We start from the raw sequence: 17,980 nt of genomic DNA on the forward strand, positions 1-17,980 counted from the left end.
CTTATAAAGAGAAGTAATTCAGCACATGAAGAGGTAAACAATCTTTTAGGAATGCAAAAACAGATTTAGTGTTTTTTCCTAAGAAGAAGAAAATAATACCAGCTGCTTGTTTTCAACAGGAGACCACAGGTCTGTCTAAATAAAAGAGCAGCAATGCCAAGTCCAGAAGGAAAGGGACTTCAGGGGCTGCAGTCTGACAGACACACAGCTGAAGGTGCTCCCTGACTTGTGCTTTGTGCTTTGTTTTTCAGAGGAATTGTGTCCAAGGTTGCCTAAAGAGTTTTAAAACACTTCAGATTACAAATATATAATAAATATAACATACATATTTATATATATTCCAGTTAATAGATGTATCTGTTAACTGGAACAGCCTAAATAACCACAAAAAGGACAGTAAGAGTATCCCAGCCTCTCCCCTACTGCAGACACATGATGCAGCTTTTTGTGCAGAGGGCTCAGTGAGAGGCAGTGCAATATTAGAAGAATTGAGACAATTTGCTGTCCGGACAGAACAAAGCTGAGGAGGTGACCTGTTCTCTGAACAAGTGCTGCAGCGTGCAGCTCCTGCCCTCAGCTCAATTCCAGCTTTAAAGGGATGATTCACATTCAGAGGAAGCCACGAAGTCTTTAATAGATTTGCACACTGGATAATCCCACTTAGTTCAACGTAATGTGATAAAAATGTCAAGTGTGGTTTCTGTTAGGATTATTTCCCTACACCTAACTGGTCTGCTGTATTCTCGGCATGATAAGAAACCTGTTGCACTAAACCAGTGTGGGCTTTAAAGAGTATCAGCAACGGGCAAATTTCCACCTGTCAGCACACTGAGAATCCAAACACAGCTGAGCTGTGCCAAGCCTTGCCACACTCCCCTGCCCCAGGATATGGTGAGAGGTGGGACGCAGGGCCCTGTGTCTCTCGGCCCTCTGGGTGGATGAGGCACCGCAGCACAAACCACACCGCTCAGCACTATGCAGCACCAGTTTGTGCTAGCAGTGCTGTGACTGGATACTGCTTTGTAGAACAGCTCTGATCTCGGTGCCATGGCTCTGGAAAGTAAAAAGGAAGGGTTTGCTTGGTATTATTCCTTGGTGACTAGATATACTTTTTTCAGTAAATGAATATGGTCCCATTTGGCAAGAACAGAATGTCACATTCAGAAATGAACAGCAGCTGTTGCTTGTATTTATTCCTCCTAGTAAACATTTAGCATCTCTACTCAGTGCAACAGAAGGTGCTGCCAAAGCCAAAGAGATATAGACATTTCATTTGGCACTGGACTGAATCGCTGTGCACGATTCCTAGCACAAACCTACAGCAGAGAAGGGACTGCACCCCACCTGCCTCACAATGCAGGAACTTGAGTCACTGGCAAAAGAACCAAACACACTTCTTTACTTTTGAGTAAAGAAAAGAAATACTTTTCAGCATGGAAATAAAAGGGGCAATTTGCTGGACACGTGTGTATCAGGCCTTCTCCTTTCACTCCTGCTGTCAAGTCTTGCAGTACCCTGCTGCAAGGTTGCCTTGGCACTGCTTGGCACAGAGACTGAGTGTGGAGACCAGAGGCAAAGGAGACTGCTGAGATTTTGTCTTTCAAATAAACAGATCTTGTTTCATCTCATGAAAGTGTATATTAGCACCATGGAAATCCAGAAAACTCCTCTACAACCTCCATTCACACTGCTATGCTGGAGAGGATCCCACTGCAACAGGAAGGTCCCACAGCTCTGCCTGCCCACAGCTCGAGCACCAGGGGAACCAATGGTTTCGACTCCCCATCTCCTGGCTTTACCTATGTGGTCCTTTGGCCTCTGAAGACTGCTGGGACAGCCTTACTCCCAACACAGTTCAAAACAGAAAACCCTAATGATTATCTTCCAGCATTAGAAATGCAGCTGGTGAACAAGGAAGCCTCATTTTATGCAAACATTGTGCATAATTAGGTTCTCACTTTCAGCTACAGGAAAACAAATGGGAGTGCAGGTCAACATAGCTATTATTTATTTAAATGCATTCCAAACAGCACACACACCCTCGCTCAGAAGACTGGGGACATGTTTTAAATATTTAATATCACAGTCCCAAGACAAGAGAAGTACAAGAACTAACATTAATTGCACATGCTGTGCAACTCAGTGGTGTTAACTTCCAGCAAAACTGCTCCACTGGATTTAGAAGTGTCACTTCAGTCTAGTACATCTTAAACTGCAATAAGATTTTGGCTGTAAATGTTTAAAATATGTAGCACTAAAGTAAATGAAAGCATCTGCTTTAAAAAGTCTGTAAATCAAGTGAGAGTTTGAAAACCAGCTATGAATTAATCTTCTGCTTCAAGACATGCTTCCCTTACAATGTCCTCCTTTTACGACTGTTGCTCCTTAAAACAGGACCACATAAATATGTCTGACTTACTAACAAACTTCAGTCCCAATCCAAACCTACCAACCAACACATTACTCCTGATTCCCTAATGCTTAGCACTAATCCCTTCCCATCCTGCTGCCCATACAGAAATAGCTGAAATCTCTGCTTCGCTTCTTGTTTGACACCCCCTCGTGACTTTGGCTTCCTCAGACAGATGGGAGAAACTGAAAAGGCAGGACAGCTTCCTAGCAGACCTTCACCTCCATGCAGGGTGGATAAATGAGACTAAAGGTTCCTCTGCCGTGAGCGAGGAATGAGAAACACTGCTGCATACCTGGCATCAGGAGCACCTTACACTGCTGTCAAAGCAGGGGAAGCAGATGTTCCAATAGATAATCATATAAAAGTAACCAGCAACCCTTTTTGCTTCTGAATTTTAAGAAGTGGAATTTCTTAGAAGTAACATTCCTATCTCATTTCTGCTGCTGCTAACTTTCTCCACAGCACAGATGCAAAGGAAGCATACATCTCAACGAACCTCAGATGGAAAAAATGCAAATTCTAATTACAAAAGTAAATCTGCCCTCCAAAGAAAGTATTAAGAGAAAAAAAGAAAAAAAGAGAAAGAGAGGCACGACAGATACCTACTGAATGGATGCTTCCAGTGCAGTATTTCAGCCAAGGATTCTATGCTCTCACCTTGTGTTTATAATCCCTCTGTGGTACAAATCATGTTACCTCCATGCTTGCCACTGACATAACTGCTCCTGACATGTTGCAAGTGGTGCCTGCAGCTCTTGAACAACACTGAGAACTCGATAGCCCTCACAGGAGACCTCTGGGAATGAATAAAAGATTTTAAGGAGGGAAAGTCTCCAAAGGTTTGCTCCACATGGGATGTCACAGAGAAGACTGCAGCTTCATGCTTATCTGAAAGAAATGTGATGAGATGCCTTTCAACTGAGCAGTCAGATAAAACAGTGCTGCACTGGGAGGTGAAGCCAGACAAATAGAGGCCAAAAGTATGTTTTTAAGCACTGGGGATAATCAGCACTGGGACAAGTTGATGTCTGCAAAATGATTCTTCAAAAAAGCATTCACTGTGAACTTTAAAAAGATGCAGCCTTGCTCATTCACAGTTAGTTAATTTTGAACTAACAGATGAACAGCTTTATGAATGTATGAACTGCACATTACTGGTTTATATCTGAATACTGCTTTCTACACCACTCTTTCAGCTGCTATCCGGTGCACAGCAGTAGCAGTGATTCCTGCTGGCATGCAGGGATGCACCATGCCATGGATGCAGATTGCTGCAGTAGGAAGGCATTCTCAAGGTGTTGTTATTGCCTACCTTTTCCCTGCAGCATTAAAGAAATGCCCTTTAAAACAGGGAAGTTTGTCTTCCTCTCTCTGGAAGATGAAGCTCATTGAGTTCTACTAAAAATGGAGGGTATAAGAGCAGTGCATGAATATACTTTGTACTGGAATGTAATCCTGAATACACGTAATGCTCAGTTCAAGATTCAGAAGCAATATGGGTAGTTTTAAGTAATGGACAAGTTGTTTACACTGATTTATCTGAAAATGGAAGAAATTTACCTTCAAGTATCTTTGACATCTGCTTATAGAACGGTTCCTAACTCTGTGAAGTCTGTAACCAAGCAGTAAGCACAGGAACAGCCCAGTGCCCTGGGATTAGGCACATCTTCTGACCTGATTTTTAGAGAGAAACAGCACTGCTTTGGTCCCTGTGACACCTGTCAGAAAACAGGAGGCACAGCAGTCCTGGGGAACAATCTTCAGCTGCCCATCCTGCAAGGGAAGGACAGACTCAGCTCCTCTGCACCTCAAGCTCTTCCTTCCAGAGTCTGAATCCTCTCCGTTTCTAGCAAATTAAGAGAGAGAGAGTCAAATGGCCGCTCTGTAAATATGCCTGGCACACTTGTTTCTATGCAAAATGTTAAGTTTAATCCAAATGCATTGTGTGTGTGCTCACAGCAGTACCACTGCCTTCTTGGTACTTCATTATTTTTATACATATAATTACAAATAATAAAAAAAAAGCAACATAGGACACTTCTGGCAGTGGCTTCATTTGCTCTGGAAACATTTTAAGGAGGACTCCCGTACTCACCATTTGTGGGGTCAGGCATTTTGCATGCATTGAAGACACACGTTTAAGGAGCAATCCACTTCTGAATACAACCTTTTATCAGAACTAAAGTTCTGAGATTGAAAACTTTTGCAAAATTACAGAATTTTTCCCTTTCTGAAAGTTCACTGCAAGCTCACAAGAAGACAGATGTCTGCAATCAGCAGCTGCTGTCAGTTTAACCGTAATTGCATTTGTTGTATTTTCAGTAAAGATGTAACCAGGTGCTTAAAAATCTATTTTAATGGTGTTCTCAAGAACAACAATACTCTGCATTACAAAAGAAAGAGGTATAAGGTACATCTTTTACATATAAGAAAAAACTTACACCAAAGGCAAAGAATATCTTTAAACCAAAATAAAGCTATGTTGTTCCCTACAGGGAAGCTCCAGGTGTTTGAGATTCCAACATTCATAGAAAAAGATGAGGGACGGTCAAAATAGTTATTCTACTATATCAGCTTTAAATATCAACCACCATCAACACTTCAGCAATAAAATTACAAATATACAGAAAACCAATCTGCTACAAACACAACCGATAGCAAAAATACAGAAAATATGCAGAAATTATGTCTGCTATCCATAAATCCAGATTCACCCCCACGTTCCACTCAGTCCTGAAATGAGCATTCCACACACTGACAAAGACAGAACACAAGGTTGTTATACTTCACAGAGTGGGCAGAAGACAAATCTATGCACTCCTCACAAACGTGGACTAACCCTAATTGTGCTAATTGTTTGCTGCAGAATCACAGTCCAAACAAGGAAACATGTAAAATTACTATTAGCATTTGGGTACAAAGCTGAGTGAAGGCGATGCTCAGGGTCTGCTGCTGGGAAGGGCCTGGCTCAGCAGTCAGAGCCCAGAGCAGTCAGCAGGGACAGAAAGCACTCCATGCAGTACTACATTGCATGAAAGGCCAAAAGCGATCACTGGAGCTATGTTCTCAAACAGCAGACTTCAGGAAAACAGAAGAATACTCTTGCACTCATTGCAATGCCATGCCCTCGAGCCGTGCACTACAAATACAAAATGCTACAAATGCTCATGGCGTGCTGCTAGCTCCCAGCCTACTCCCTTGGTAATGGCTAAATTAAAGTAACGCATAAATACGCAAGGATGGAATATGGATTTATTTATGTAAGTTTCAACAGGAAAAGGAACATTAAATCGTGACTGGACCGCCAGCACGAAATTGCATTTCTGAATAATTTAAAGCCTCAAAACGGGGTTTCTTTCTAAAAATCCTTCATTTCAGTGAAACGGTTTGTAAACGTTGAAGACTTACATTTATCCAACCTACAGCCTGAGCAGGAAATAGACTTCGGGCTTCTCGTTGCCGTCAGGCTCCAGCTGCAGCAGAGGGCTGTGCGCACACAGCGGCTCCGCGCAGCCGTGGTGCCAGGCAGCACACGTGCCCTCAGGTCGGCCCCGGCCCTCCGCTGCCTCCTCAGGGAAGCTGCCCAGGTACCTGGCTATGTAGGAGCCCGTCGAGTGCCTGTTGACGACGTGAGGGGACCCCGAAGGCTTGTTCCGAAGGACGACTCCTGCTATGCTGCCCGCGTTGGAAGATTTTTGCTTGCTGGCCTCCTGCCTTTCCTTGGCACGACTGGCGATGTTCCGCACTCTGCTCTGGCTCCTGGACGACAGCTTTCTGACCAGCGCCTTTGGGCAGTCCTCATCGAGCTGCCTGGAGTACAGCACCTGGTGGCTGTCGTCCTGGTCCAGAGACAGCAGCTTTCTCAGCTGCTCTGTCAAAGCATCTGTAGAGTGCGGTCTCATCGTCTTCATTGCAGCGAGCTTCTTGTCTCTCATGCCAGATGTGATAAAGCTCCTACTTATGTACTGATACTTACTTTCAAAGTTGCAGGAAATATCTTCTGATGTCAAGTCACCAAGACTCTTGGATTTGCAAGGGCTGGTCTGTTTGATGGCTGGAGAGGGTGGGAAAGCCAACGCGCTTCTGAGCACTGGTGAGCGTACATCGAGTTGGGACCTCCTGGAGGCACACATCAAATCTTTCTGCTTATCGGCACGATGATGATGTAGAAAACCAACATTTTCACAGGCCGGAAAAGGGAGCTTGCTTCCCACAGTCCTAAAGTTATCCGAGCAGTCCAGGGCAGCAGCACAGAGCCCAACACTCGCACAGTTCCCAAAGGTCCTCTCACCACAGCACCTGCCATCCTGCTGCTGCCTCAGTTTTAAAGGGGAAGCCAACTGGCTCACATCTTCCCTTTTGTACGCGCACGCAGTTACCAAGAGATCTTGAGAATCCCCACCTAACTCTACAAGACTGCTGCTTTCCGAATTCTCACCCATGGGAGGGTCCACAAGCATCTCCTCAAAGATGAGGCTGCTGGAAGCAAGGGAACCCACAGACCTGGGGGTTCCCCAGCTTGTTTCACATTTTCTTTGGGGATTTGCATTCAGCAAAGAGAAAGGTGAAGAACAAAAAGAGCTAGGCAAGTTATTTTCTACGCTCTTTGATTTTTTCTTGCAAACCAACCCACTGTGGGTCTTAAATTCAGAACCTGGCGTAAGAGTTGCCTCGTGGATAATTGTGTACACAGAATAGTCCGCAGTTTCAGGGCTGGAGAACACGGCAGTGTCTGGAGTTGAAAATAACGGGGACTTGGTGCATTTTGTGGTAATGAAGTCATTCTTACAGGGAGTGCTGAGCTCTGCAGGAACTGCGTGCGTGGCCACAGCACCGAAGGTCTGGCTGCCAGCGCCGGGGAGCATCGGTGTGGTGAGGCTGGTTTGGTCATTGGTGACATCCAGCTGGCCGATCAGAGCTGAGACAGCACTGTCCAACTCGCTCTCAGTCACCAAAGAAACTTCATCTATAAGGCGGGAGATGTCGCTGTCCTGCATGGTTAAAGAGGAACGTAAATCAGGAGCCTCAGAGCAGACGGCAGAAGAAATCTCAGTCAGGGCAAGGCATGCCACACTGCTCTTCTGGACGATGTCGTATTTGACATTTTCAACCTCCTCCACCTTTTCAGGAAGACAAGTCCTGACAGGAGTTATTTTCTCCTCCTTACACCTGTTTGTCTCATCTTCCCTTGTAGTGCCTGCACAGTTCTTGCCCTGTATTTTTTCTGTGTCGCGCTCCAAGCCAGAGCTCTGAATTAGAGGCACAGTGTCAACAGGAAGGTTGAGGTGATTTGTTTCGGTTACACCACGTACAGCAACTAAATGTTCAGGTTGTTCCTGGGAAGATGGTACAAGGGAAAAATCAGCTGTCGTTTCCTTCTGGGCACTCTCCTTTCTCAAGGGAGATGCCAAATTTGAAATGTCTGCAGTTTTCTCAGAACACGTGAAAACAGATTCTTTCAAGTTTGTTTCCTTCTCTTTTTTATCACCGTCGCTGTTGGCTAAATTAAACAAGAAACACGTTAGTTGCAGATAGTATTTTGTGCTTTGTTTATTAACAACTACTTTGTCCTTAGACAGACAAATGGAGAACGTAAAATTAGGTACAGTTGTGACAGAACTGTTATGGCGTTGTGCAGGCTTAGCCCAAATTATCTGTGATATGAATAAATGGAAAAATACGACTGCAGGCACTTCACTGAAGCTTCCTTTGGATGTCTATTACATCAAGCACGTGATGTAATAGTTGTTGCAAATAATGTTAATGAGGTACCATATCATCGTTGGCACGTGGCATTACCTTCAGCTGTGTTCCTATTCAGATTTGTACTATAAAGAAGCGTGGCAATAAAGACAGAACAAAACAGCTCTGTTAAAAAAAACATAATACTTTGAAACAAGATGCATGCTTAAAAGAGCTTTGAGAATAAAGCATCAAGAAGCTGGACTCCAGGCAGTGTTCCTTACATATAGTTATTGTGAGAGATTAAAATTTAAGGATTAAATTTCTGATCTTCTATTAGCATACTGCATTCATAAGAGAGCAAAAGTTTGAATTCTGTGGAAATACGTAAGATTTTCTCTACCAAATCTTATTTGCCTTTATTTACCAAATCCCAGCTCCATGACTCACTGCTTTGAAGCTTTTAATTAAGCAATAAATCTGGTACAGCATATACTCTTTTGCACATTCAGTAGAAACCAGACACCCTAGGAAGAAACAAGAGAAGCCCTGATCATTCTGTAACAGCGTCTGAAAGCCCCCGTTAGAGATCATTTTAATAAGCCTGGTACTAAGGGCTGATCTCCAAAATTTGAAAAGCTGCTCCAGCCTATCAGTGCACCTACATAAAGTTGGAAGAGACATACAGGTTTTTCATTTGTACTTTTGTTTCTTTTCCTACAAAGAGCAAGGGAAAAAGCACACTGTTCCCTTTGCAGAAATCCAACCAGGTCAGTAGAGATGTGTTTAGCCATAGCATTTTAGCAAGAAAGATCTGTGCTGGACACCCAGCCCTCTCCACTCTTCACTGCATCCTGAAATAACGAGCACTCCATCAGCCCGGTAACCTCCATGAGGGTGAAGCTGCCTCCCAGTCTGAACTACTTGCACTGAAGTTACTTCAGGAGAACACCCAAGCCTAGTTCTGCACGCATGTGAAGCTCTATCACACCTCTGCTTATCAACGTTGAAGGCAAGTTCTTCCAAAAATGGGCTGTGGCCCTTTGGCACAGAGAAGAGAGAAGGTCCTGCAGCCACAGCAGAGGCCTGCATCTAGCATTTCATCTTTGTGTCTCACTTCTTTATGTCTATGGAGGTCAGTCCTCCAGTATGGGGGTCATGAAACAAGGCACACAGACACTCCAATGGACAGAATTTACTTCCTGAAGCAGAATTTTAGGTCATCTCAGAGCTTATGCTATTCTCCTGTAAGAGAATACCCACAGCTTCCAAAAGAGTATGAAAGTTTCTTTTAAATTTATTTCCTGTCCTTACCTAAAGCATCTGCAGGAAGGAATTTGTAAATATAAATGCTTACAACCACTGATAGGAATGACTGAGCTGTAGCAGCTTCACATGCTTATTCAGAGCAAATCTTTCTATTTCAAATGCAGCATTTTCAGAGTTAAATTCCTTTCTCAGGAACATCCTTTTTCCTGTCTAGTCTCATCTCAGGTTGGCAGGAAAAAAAAAAAAACAGGTTTAATTTTGCTTTCAGTTTCTCTTTAATGCTTTCTCTTGCAGTGATGTCCATAAGTTCTTTTAAAGCCACAAAGGCAGGTAGAACCAACAAGCCTTAACAGCACGTTCCCCCCTGAGCTCAGCTGTCCTGCTACACGTGGCTCCTGGTGCTGGCAGAAGCTGCTGCTGTGCAGCTGAGAAAACTCAGAGCAGAGCAGCGCTTCTATCAGCCACCATCCAAGCCAGGTCCTCACTGTGCTTTCCTCTTACCAAATAGGACAGACAGTGTTTCTGGCTGCCCTGTGCTTGTGGAGGAATGGCCCTGCGGGGACCAACTCCGAAAAAGTGGAGCTGCCAGTTCTGATCAGAGCTGGGCAGCTGGTCAGCCTGTATGAGAGCACACACCCCTCTCAAACAAACAAAAACCGACCCCAACCAGCAGTGCAGGTGGCTTAGATTAGGTACAAGCTCAAGGTGGAGGCAGCAGGCCTAACAGACTACAGCCATGGTATTTAAAGCTCTCTAGACATACCTAAACATTCCAGTAAATCCAGTATCACTGAACACACCAAATTTGCTGTTGGCAGGGGAATGGCTTTCAAAATCCAAAGTGATGCTGAAAAGACTTGGGAAAAAAGCTGTTTTAAGAACTGACTCGTGTATCAGGACTGAGATTTTATCTTAGTGTTTTCCATTTAAACTCAGTTGCTCACTTTGGTTACTTTAAATACAAAAGTCTGGCCTACTGTCCCTGTTTTTAGAGAATTTTGAAAGCCTCCATTGATCTCTACATATTTTGTAACCAAAACTGCACGCTGCATGATATCCTTTTCCTTGAAAACGGGAAGAAAAAACACCATGCCAGCAACTTTTCATAAGCACACTGACAATAACAAACCAGAAATTAGTGAAGACTAATTGAACGTGGGTTCTTGAAGGAAGAACCGATTTTTCTTTCTCACAACAGAATTTGGAAAGTGTCCTTTTAAGAGCACTTCTAGAAATTATTGTAAGTCATTTGCCTGGTTTGGAGACGGCTTCCCACTGTCACCCCAGCTGAGAACATTCCACTTTCAGAGAATCTGAGGAGATTAAAGATGCTGCAATTTCAAGCACATACCATTTTGTCCAGTAACTCTTAAAATAGTTGAGTAAAACTGCTAGTATACAAACTGCATAATCAACCCTCTTCATAGACGATTTCAACTTTATTACACCACAATTAATTTTGGAAATCTCTTACCAGTTGCATTTTCCTTTCCTTTGGCATCATGAGCAGTTTCATCTTCCGTGCACGGCAGCCCTACAAGAAGGAATTTGTCCACTGGCATAGAAGCAGGACGTGCTTGCAAACTCCGGCTTGTACGCCTCACAACTCCTTCTTTGTCCTTCAGGTCTGCTGGTTCCGATGCACTGTCTTTAATTTCAGAAGCCTCCAGAAAACCCATTTTACTTTTCTTTCTGCCTTTTGCTGGTGCACTGGCCGTGCGCCGGAGAATTCGGTCACCAATAGAGCGCTTCCGAACGTAGTGAGCGCTGCTCTCAGCAGAACTGTGCTTTGGGTTCTTGTTGAACAGCCCTCGGAGTCCGATCAGTTGCTTGTTCTGAAAGGACAAGAATAACCAGGGGTTTCAAGCGAGGTCAGACTACTACAGAAGGGTGCAGTGGAAAAGGCTGCTTTCTGAGCACTTATGAATGATGAGTACAAAGTTCAAACGCAGCAAAGCAAAAACTCACACCAAGCAATTCACATCTACTCTGACCAAGGAACTATCAGCATAGGTCTCCATGAATTCATGCATGTCTGTGTTTCTCCTCATTAGGATGGCAGCCTGCCACAATTACAAGAGAGGTTTGCTCAAAGTCTCCTAATCAGAGATGACAACACTGTAAGAAATGTGCAGCAGTGACAGGCTAGACATTAATTTGAAGTTTTATGCATGGGCATCATCAAAGCAATACTCAAATGTTTCAGAGTTTGAATGAAGAATGATGTAGCTTGGTAGTTACAGATCATGCGATTAGGAACCATTCGAAAATCTGTGCCCAGCAAGTCAAAGTGCATGCTGATGAAGTCTACCTTTGTGGCTCCTAGAAAGTGCAATATTGTGTAACTGGGATTGAGGATTAAGGGGCTCCACTGAAAGGCAAAAAATGCAAATACATTTGGCTAATATTTTCAAGACCACAATACAAGCAATTAAGGTAAAAATCAACTGTAAATACAACTCTCTACAGCAAATTATTTAAAGCTATTTATTAGCATAATGCCAGTATCTCATAGAAATTTGACCAGACATCCTCACTTACAAGGATGGCAATGTAGATTCGGCCCGTTTATACCTTAGAAACAATAATGTAGTCCATCATTAAGGCAAGAATTAGATGATAGATTAAGTTATACAAGATATCAAATCTCACTCAGAACTTTTTCCATCTTCTGTTAGTAACATTTGTCTTCACTATGAAGGTCATCTTTGCTATTTTGCTTTGAAGAGCACCAGTCAAACAGGCTCCCCTCCAGACAATAACCAAAACTCTACACGGTACAGATGTGTACATATCTACACAATATGCTGCAGATGTAACCCAAGCCGTTCACTCTACAACTCTTTTAACACAGATTCAGTGGTGATGAAGACTACCTGGAACACTACAAGCTTCTCTTTGTGCACAGAGCACACACAGGTCAGGCACAGTCAGTGCCATTCTCTCCAACATCTCCCTGGCAGTAGGAACGCTTCCAGGGACAAGAGCAGAGAGTGCACTGGAACACTGATCCCTGTGATAAGGCAAGGATGCCAAGAGCAAGACACACATCTAAGTGGCTTAAAGGGCATCACTACATCATTCAGCCACCTAACAGGGTTGGTGTGGATAAAGGTAATGGAGTGAAGCGAGGATTGGGATTGCACCAAATCTCAGCCCCTGGGCCTTGCCTACGTTATCTCCTCTCTGCATTCAACTGAGATCTCCTTGGGTACTTGCAGAGCTGTGATCTTACACACAGAGATAACTACAGCGCTCCAGAACAGACAAAAAGCTGCTTATCAGAAATAGCTTTGACATGATATTCTCTGCATCTGCTCTCAAGAGGGAGAAAGACTGAAAGCTAGCATTCTTTTCATCTACACCCTTAATTGATTATTATTATTTTTCAATCACTACAGAGGTCCATTTTATTTTAGTAGACTCTTGAGCCTGGCCTCAACTTCTGTATGTAGTTGATCTCCACTGACCTGTGCTTTTGCTTTCCTTTTAAAAACAAGCTTTAAAATAAGTAATCTTTCAGAAGAGCAACAAGAGGTGTGCACTAAAACCTATGAGATTTATGACAAATCAGCTCCTGTGCTTTTCAAATACCAAGTCCTGGTGCAGTTACAGTCCTCAGCTCATTCCACCCCGGTATGAACTGAATAATTTCTTTAAACTTTACTACTGATCAGTTGCAGAGTTAGCTAGGCACGACATACAAAACACACTGTAAACTCTACAAAGCATTTTAAATGCACTGGGATTCATTTCTGTCAGAAGAATTAAAACAAAAGCTCATAAAATACGTACATTTGCAAATATACCTACCTTTCCATAGATTTCATTAATGGTTATGTGAACAAATATGGAGGCTTCTGTCAGTCCTTCTAAATACACATGTCGATAACCTGGTAAAATTAAAATATTGCATCCCAGTCAGCTGTGTGTGCTTTGTGGACAACTGGCAACGAGTGTCTGTGAAAGTGGAACATACACACCTGCTGTCTTAAATAAAACCTAGTTTGTCCTTAGGAGTTTTCCAAGTCTCACAGTGCAATCTGCCCCAAGGTAAAGACAGCAGAAATTTCCACAATCCCAGCCACCCAAACTCAACAGTGAATGCACAACCCTAACATTGCAGAACTGTCCAAGTACACACATGAAACCTTGCAGATGTAGGCATACGTACTATGTTGACACCTAGTTTTAAACTTGCAATTCAAAGGCATTTGATCTTTGTTTAAACATCTAATTCAAGAAAATCCACACGGGACTAACCAGGTACAAGACTGCTAAAGGCCAGCGTTCTCTGTCCAACGAAGTCTCGCCCAATAGGGTCATGATCCCAAACAAGAAATCGAACCAAAGCTATTTCAGGCATGTGGATGGTAAAAGTGAGCGTTTCCTCCCAAACAGGATTAAACCCTGTAATACAAATGGAGCAGAAAGTTTCAGAAACACAGTCAGAGCAAGCACTGGTCTCAATTTTCATGAATCACAGCAAGAGGCACAAGAAACAAACAGGCCAAATACGCAATGAACACTCATTTACACATTGCTCATCTATGTCTACAGTCCCGCAATCTCCATTATAGAAATAACTGAGAGTAAGAAATCCACCTGCTAGGCAGTTTTTACCAAAAAATGGTTCTGGTTGTGTAGGTGGCAGGGACAGCGAGGCTGGCTGCTGTTTTACAGAACTGTGGTAGGTGAAAGACAAAAAAGGAACTCCTCTCTTCCACCCCCTCACAGTATTGCAACTGCTCACAAAAGCTAACAGCCTCCTCCCCTGCTGCAGCAGGCTATCCCACTCTGTTCTTCACCTCCTTCCCATAACGGGGGAGGTGGCCATAAAATGGCTTATGTCATGATTTGTTTTTATTTCATTTGATATTGTACATTATTTTACACATCCAAATATTTGGAATTTCTGCCCAAATGAGATTTAGAAACAATCCAGGAGATAGATATTGTGGTAGAACAGTTCTCACTCGTGTCTCCTGCACCAGATATTCTGGTCAGAAAGCAGAATTAATTTAGAAGAAAGTCATTTGATTTCATAAAGTAAGAGGCTCTGCAATTTACAAAGCAATAACAGACTCTGAATCATTTGTAATGACTTCATATTTTTCTCAAGAAAAGGAAATCTGTTGATTATCTTACCATTGTCATCAACCACCCTGGTCTGATCTTTACAGCAGTCAACGGGTAACCCAATGATTTCCACCTCGACAAAGGGATCTATTATCTATTTTAGAAACAACAATACCTTAAAAACAAGCCAGTGATGTAAGCGAAGGTCAATTCTAAGGAACTCACACAAAGAATTAACTTAAATTCCTATTCAAGAACTGTTGCAATTTCCAAGCAGCACACTCATGCAACATGGCTTCACAAACCGTGCTGGCGTGTGGTTTATAGTCTCAAAAGCCATGGCCAGATGAGAGTCATTTTCAAAATACAAACCAAGTTACTTCTTAAACATCACATGCAGCACACAGACTCTGGAAAATGCCAGTATTGATGACTGAAAGCTCGACAGTATCTGAGAGTTATTGGTTGATTTAAATAAGGAGAAAAATTCTTTGAGTCAAAGGCTGCCAGGTCATTCTAGGATCTGCCATAAAAGCACTGGCTGATAACAGAGTGCTTTACCTCTCCTCTGTCTCCTAGCATTGAGTCAGGAGGCTTAGGCAGCTGCTGTCCACTGATGATTTTCAGGATGAGCTGCTTCTTAGGACTGGCAGGAAGTGGATCTGAAGAATAGGGGTTGAACGAGCCTGAAAGTTGGCAAGCAATGAAAGCAAGTGTAAGGATAGATGCACTCAATTAAAGGTACTCCCCCTCACCCCCACAAGCAGTATGTATACACACAGCACACATCAGCTACTAACTTGAGAGCACAAAACAGCTGTTAATGAATTTTAAAACTCATTCCATTTTAAAAACAAACAAAAAAACCCTCACATTATTAAAAGACCATCCTTGCTAATAAGGAGGGTTTTAGACTACAACTCCTGCCCTAAAAAAAAATTCTTCTACAATATAGTAACCTTACAAATGCTCCACAGTTACAACTCAGATCAACAGTCTTCACATTTCTTGCACATCTGCACAGACATTGACAACAACAAGTTGCTGGCGTTGAGTTCTTTAACTAGCTTCAAACACCCAGATTGCCTCTGACATTCCTCTGTTACCTTTATATTTATTATTATTTAGTAATAAATATAAGTGAGACATTACCTTTGCACATCTGCTGAGGTTTGAGGACATAACCACAGTTGCCATTTACCTTAAACTTCGCTTCATTTAACTGCATCATACGTCCCTCAGACTGGTAGTTTAGTGCCACTGTTAAATGAGAAGACTTGAGTGTCACCGATAAAGATCGTATTTACTCAGCACAAAGCCAAGAAGTCAGAAGTAAGATTCTCATGCAACACCCACCTAACTGGCAACCAACATTCCAGTAAGGTAAAGGATTGAAGTTGCTGGAGTCAATCCGGTACGCCGATGGGTAGATCCTCGTAAGTTGTTTCTGGTTGTAAAGCATGAACTGTTCAGCCTTCTGCTGCACTGCTTGGTGGGCTCTCGTTTCACTGAATGACAGCACATTCCCTGTTGATCCTGAATGCATTGTTAACCAACAAACAAGTTACAAAGCAATCCCAGGGCATGGAGGCCTGAACTCAGACCTCAGCTATACTGGTATTAATCAAGGGGAAGATCAGAGTCAGTCCAAACTTACGCTGATAAATTGTCTTGTCATACTCAACCCGTATAGTTTAACTGAAGGGCACCAGTTTCCTCTTTCAGGAGTGCCTTCTGTCTACTCTCAAGTTTCAAGAATTGCAAAGAAAGCCAAGCAAGAGTTGATACTAATTGCCAGGGTCTTTTCTCCTGCAAAATCCTAGATGTGAGCGCTTTGAACAAACTGCAGACATCTACTTACCATCATCTACTATATCCTGGGCTGCCACAGAGTTTGTGTACACCACGAGGTCGGACAGAGCTCGGCACAGCTTCACAGTTTTCCTTCGACGAGTCAATCTACTGATTTATAATTAATACATAAAACAAAGCGGGAGTTTTTCAATATTTAAAGCATATATGAATTCCCTTTATTTTTCATCAGTAAGGAAACAAACAGCTGTACAACTCAAGCTGCAAAGAAAGGTGCAGTAAGCAGGGAACTCTGTGGGGCTAGTCTCCTTACAGAGGTTTCTTAGCAGTCTTCCAGATGACTGTTCCCCTGTACCTTCAGTCACAGCACAGACAACATTCTTTATTTACACCATAATGAAATAGCCAAACAATGGCTTCTCCAGACAAAGCAAAGGCAGACAGCTTCGAGTTGCCTCTGTGAAAGGAGCTTTTCAATGACAGCAAATGCATTCTCAAAGGCGTTTTTTGATTGCTTTTTCTTTACATTCTCAGATGCAATAAAGCTGACAGGGCTGTGATGTATCCCTACTTAGGCTAAGCAGTTTTCTTTGAGCACTATTTACAGCACGCAAAATGTAGGTTGGCATTTTTCCATTAGGAAAGTATTATATTGCATTTCCTTTCAGTTTAAGGGCAATTGCTGTTTGCAACCTATCAAAGCCTACATATTCAAACTCTCAGGCTAAAGCAGTCATAGCAAAACACATCCCAACAGAGCTGTCATAAATGCCTTGCCTTGTAAAACCCGACTTAGGCCCTGACATACACGTATTAATAACAACAACATGTTATTAATCCAACTGAGCTGAAAATGCGGGGATGATTAGCTCACCTGTGCAGCTGCCCTGTTTCCTTTCCCGAAGAGTTTTGCTGACTTTCATCATCATCTGATGTGCTACATTTGGACGTTGCCTTCCCTGCTTTCTGATTGGGAAGAATCAAGCACGACAACGTCAGTGTACAGGATATTTCTGCAAGGACACACCACTTATCCACAAACCCAGAGAGCAGGTCTACCTGCTGGCCAGCAGCTAGGGCCAAGCTGCAAGAGAAACATTTCTGCAAACCAGGACCCACTGCAGCACACCATGCACACTCTGCAGCTTTCCTCCTGCCACAAACAGGCTGTAAATGGGGATAAGTTGGGGGGGAAACAGAGAGGACAGCTCTCAGCTCTGCGCCCCTCCGCTGGTCCTGCTGGATTTCCAAAGGCCAGTACCATATTTAACAAACTGCAACACGTGCATGTACAGTGCACTGCACTCACCTATGCTTCTCTCTCTCTCTCCCTTCACAATTTAGAGAATTTAACAAGTGGACTCATGAAGCTGAGAATACAACCAACCTCTGGGCAAAATTCTTTTTTTCTGCTGTCTTTTGAGCCATGCAAACGAACATTCAAATCACTCCAATTTACTGTAGTGTACATCAAAGCAACTAGCTATGATAAAAAGATTAAACAGCAGCACCTTTTTGCATAAGTGCCGATGCTTTCACAGTGTCCAATTTCAGCAACATTACATGTTTTGTAACACTTACTGTTCAAATGAGTTCAAAGGAGAGTTTCTTTAATTCCCTTCTCATCATGAGATAATCAACAATATAACTGAAAGCTCTGTATTCTCCAGCTCATTCAGTTAGATGATAATTGAGCACAGAATTCATGTCTCCTGCTGTAATAAA

General features: G+C 42.9%; 1 protein-coding gene across 5 annotated transcripts in view; it reads right to left on the minus strand.

Annotated features, from left to right (window-relative positions):
* Positions 1–4,644: 4,644 nt before the first annotated feature.
* PLCH1 (phospholipase C eta 1) overlaps positions 4,645–17,980 on the minus strand; it is a 63,680-nt gene continuing 50,344 nt past the window's right edge. For 4 of the 5 annotated variants that reach the window (XM_048955325.1, XM_048955326.1, XM_048955327.1 and 1 more), the window contains exons 14-23: positions 17,130–17,221; positions 16,305–16,405; positions 15,800–15,979; positions 15,596–15,703; positions 15,005–15,129; positions 14,513–14,597; positions 13,628–13,774; positions 13,178–13,257; positions 10,839–11,199; positions 4,645–7,913 (exon numbers count right to left, since the gene is read on the minus strand). In XM_048955325.1, the coding sequence (XP_048811282.1) occupies positions 5,833–7,913; positions 10,839–11,199; positions 13,178–13,257; positions 13,628–13,774; positions 14,513–14,597; positions 15,005–15,129; positions 15,596–15,703; positions 15,800–15,979; positions 16,305–16,405; positions 17,130–17,221 (3,360 nt within the window). In that variant the 3' untranslated portion in view covers positions 4,645–5,832. The remainder of the gene's footprint in view (positions 7,914–10,838; positions 11,200–13,177; positions 13,258–13,627; positions 13,775–14,512; positions 14,598–15,004; positions 15,130–15,595; positions 15,704–15,799; positions 15,980–16,304; positions 16,406–17,129; positions 17,222–17,980) is intronic. The other variant, XM_048955329.1, reaches the window with a different exon arrangement.

Source organism: Lagopus muta, chromosome 9, assembly GCF_023343835.1.
Source record: "Lagopus muta isolate bLagMut1 chromosome 9, bLagMut1 primary, whole genome shotgun sequence".
Lineage (NCBI taxonomy): Eukaryota > Metazoa > Chordata > Aves > Galliformes > Phasianidae > Lagopus > Lagopus muta.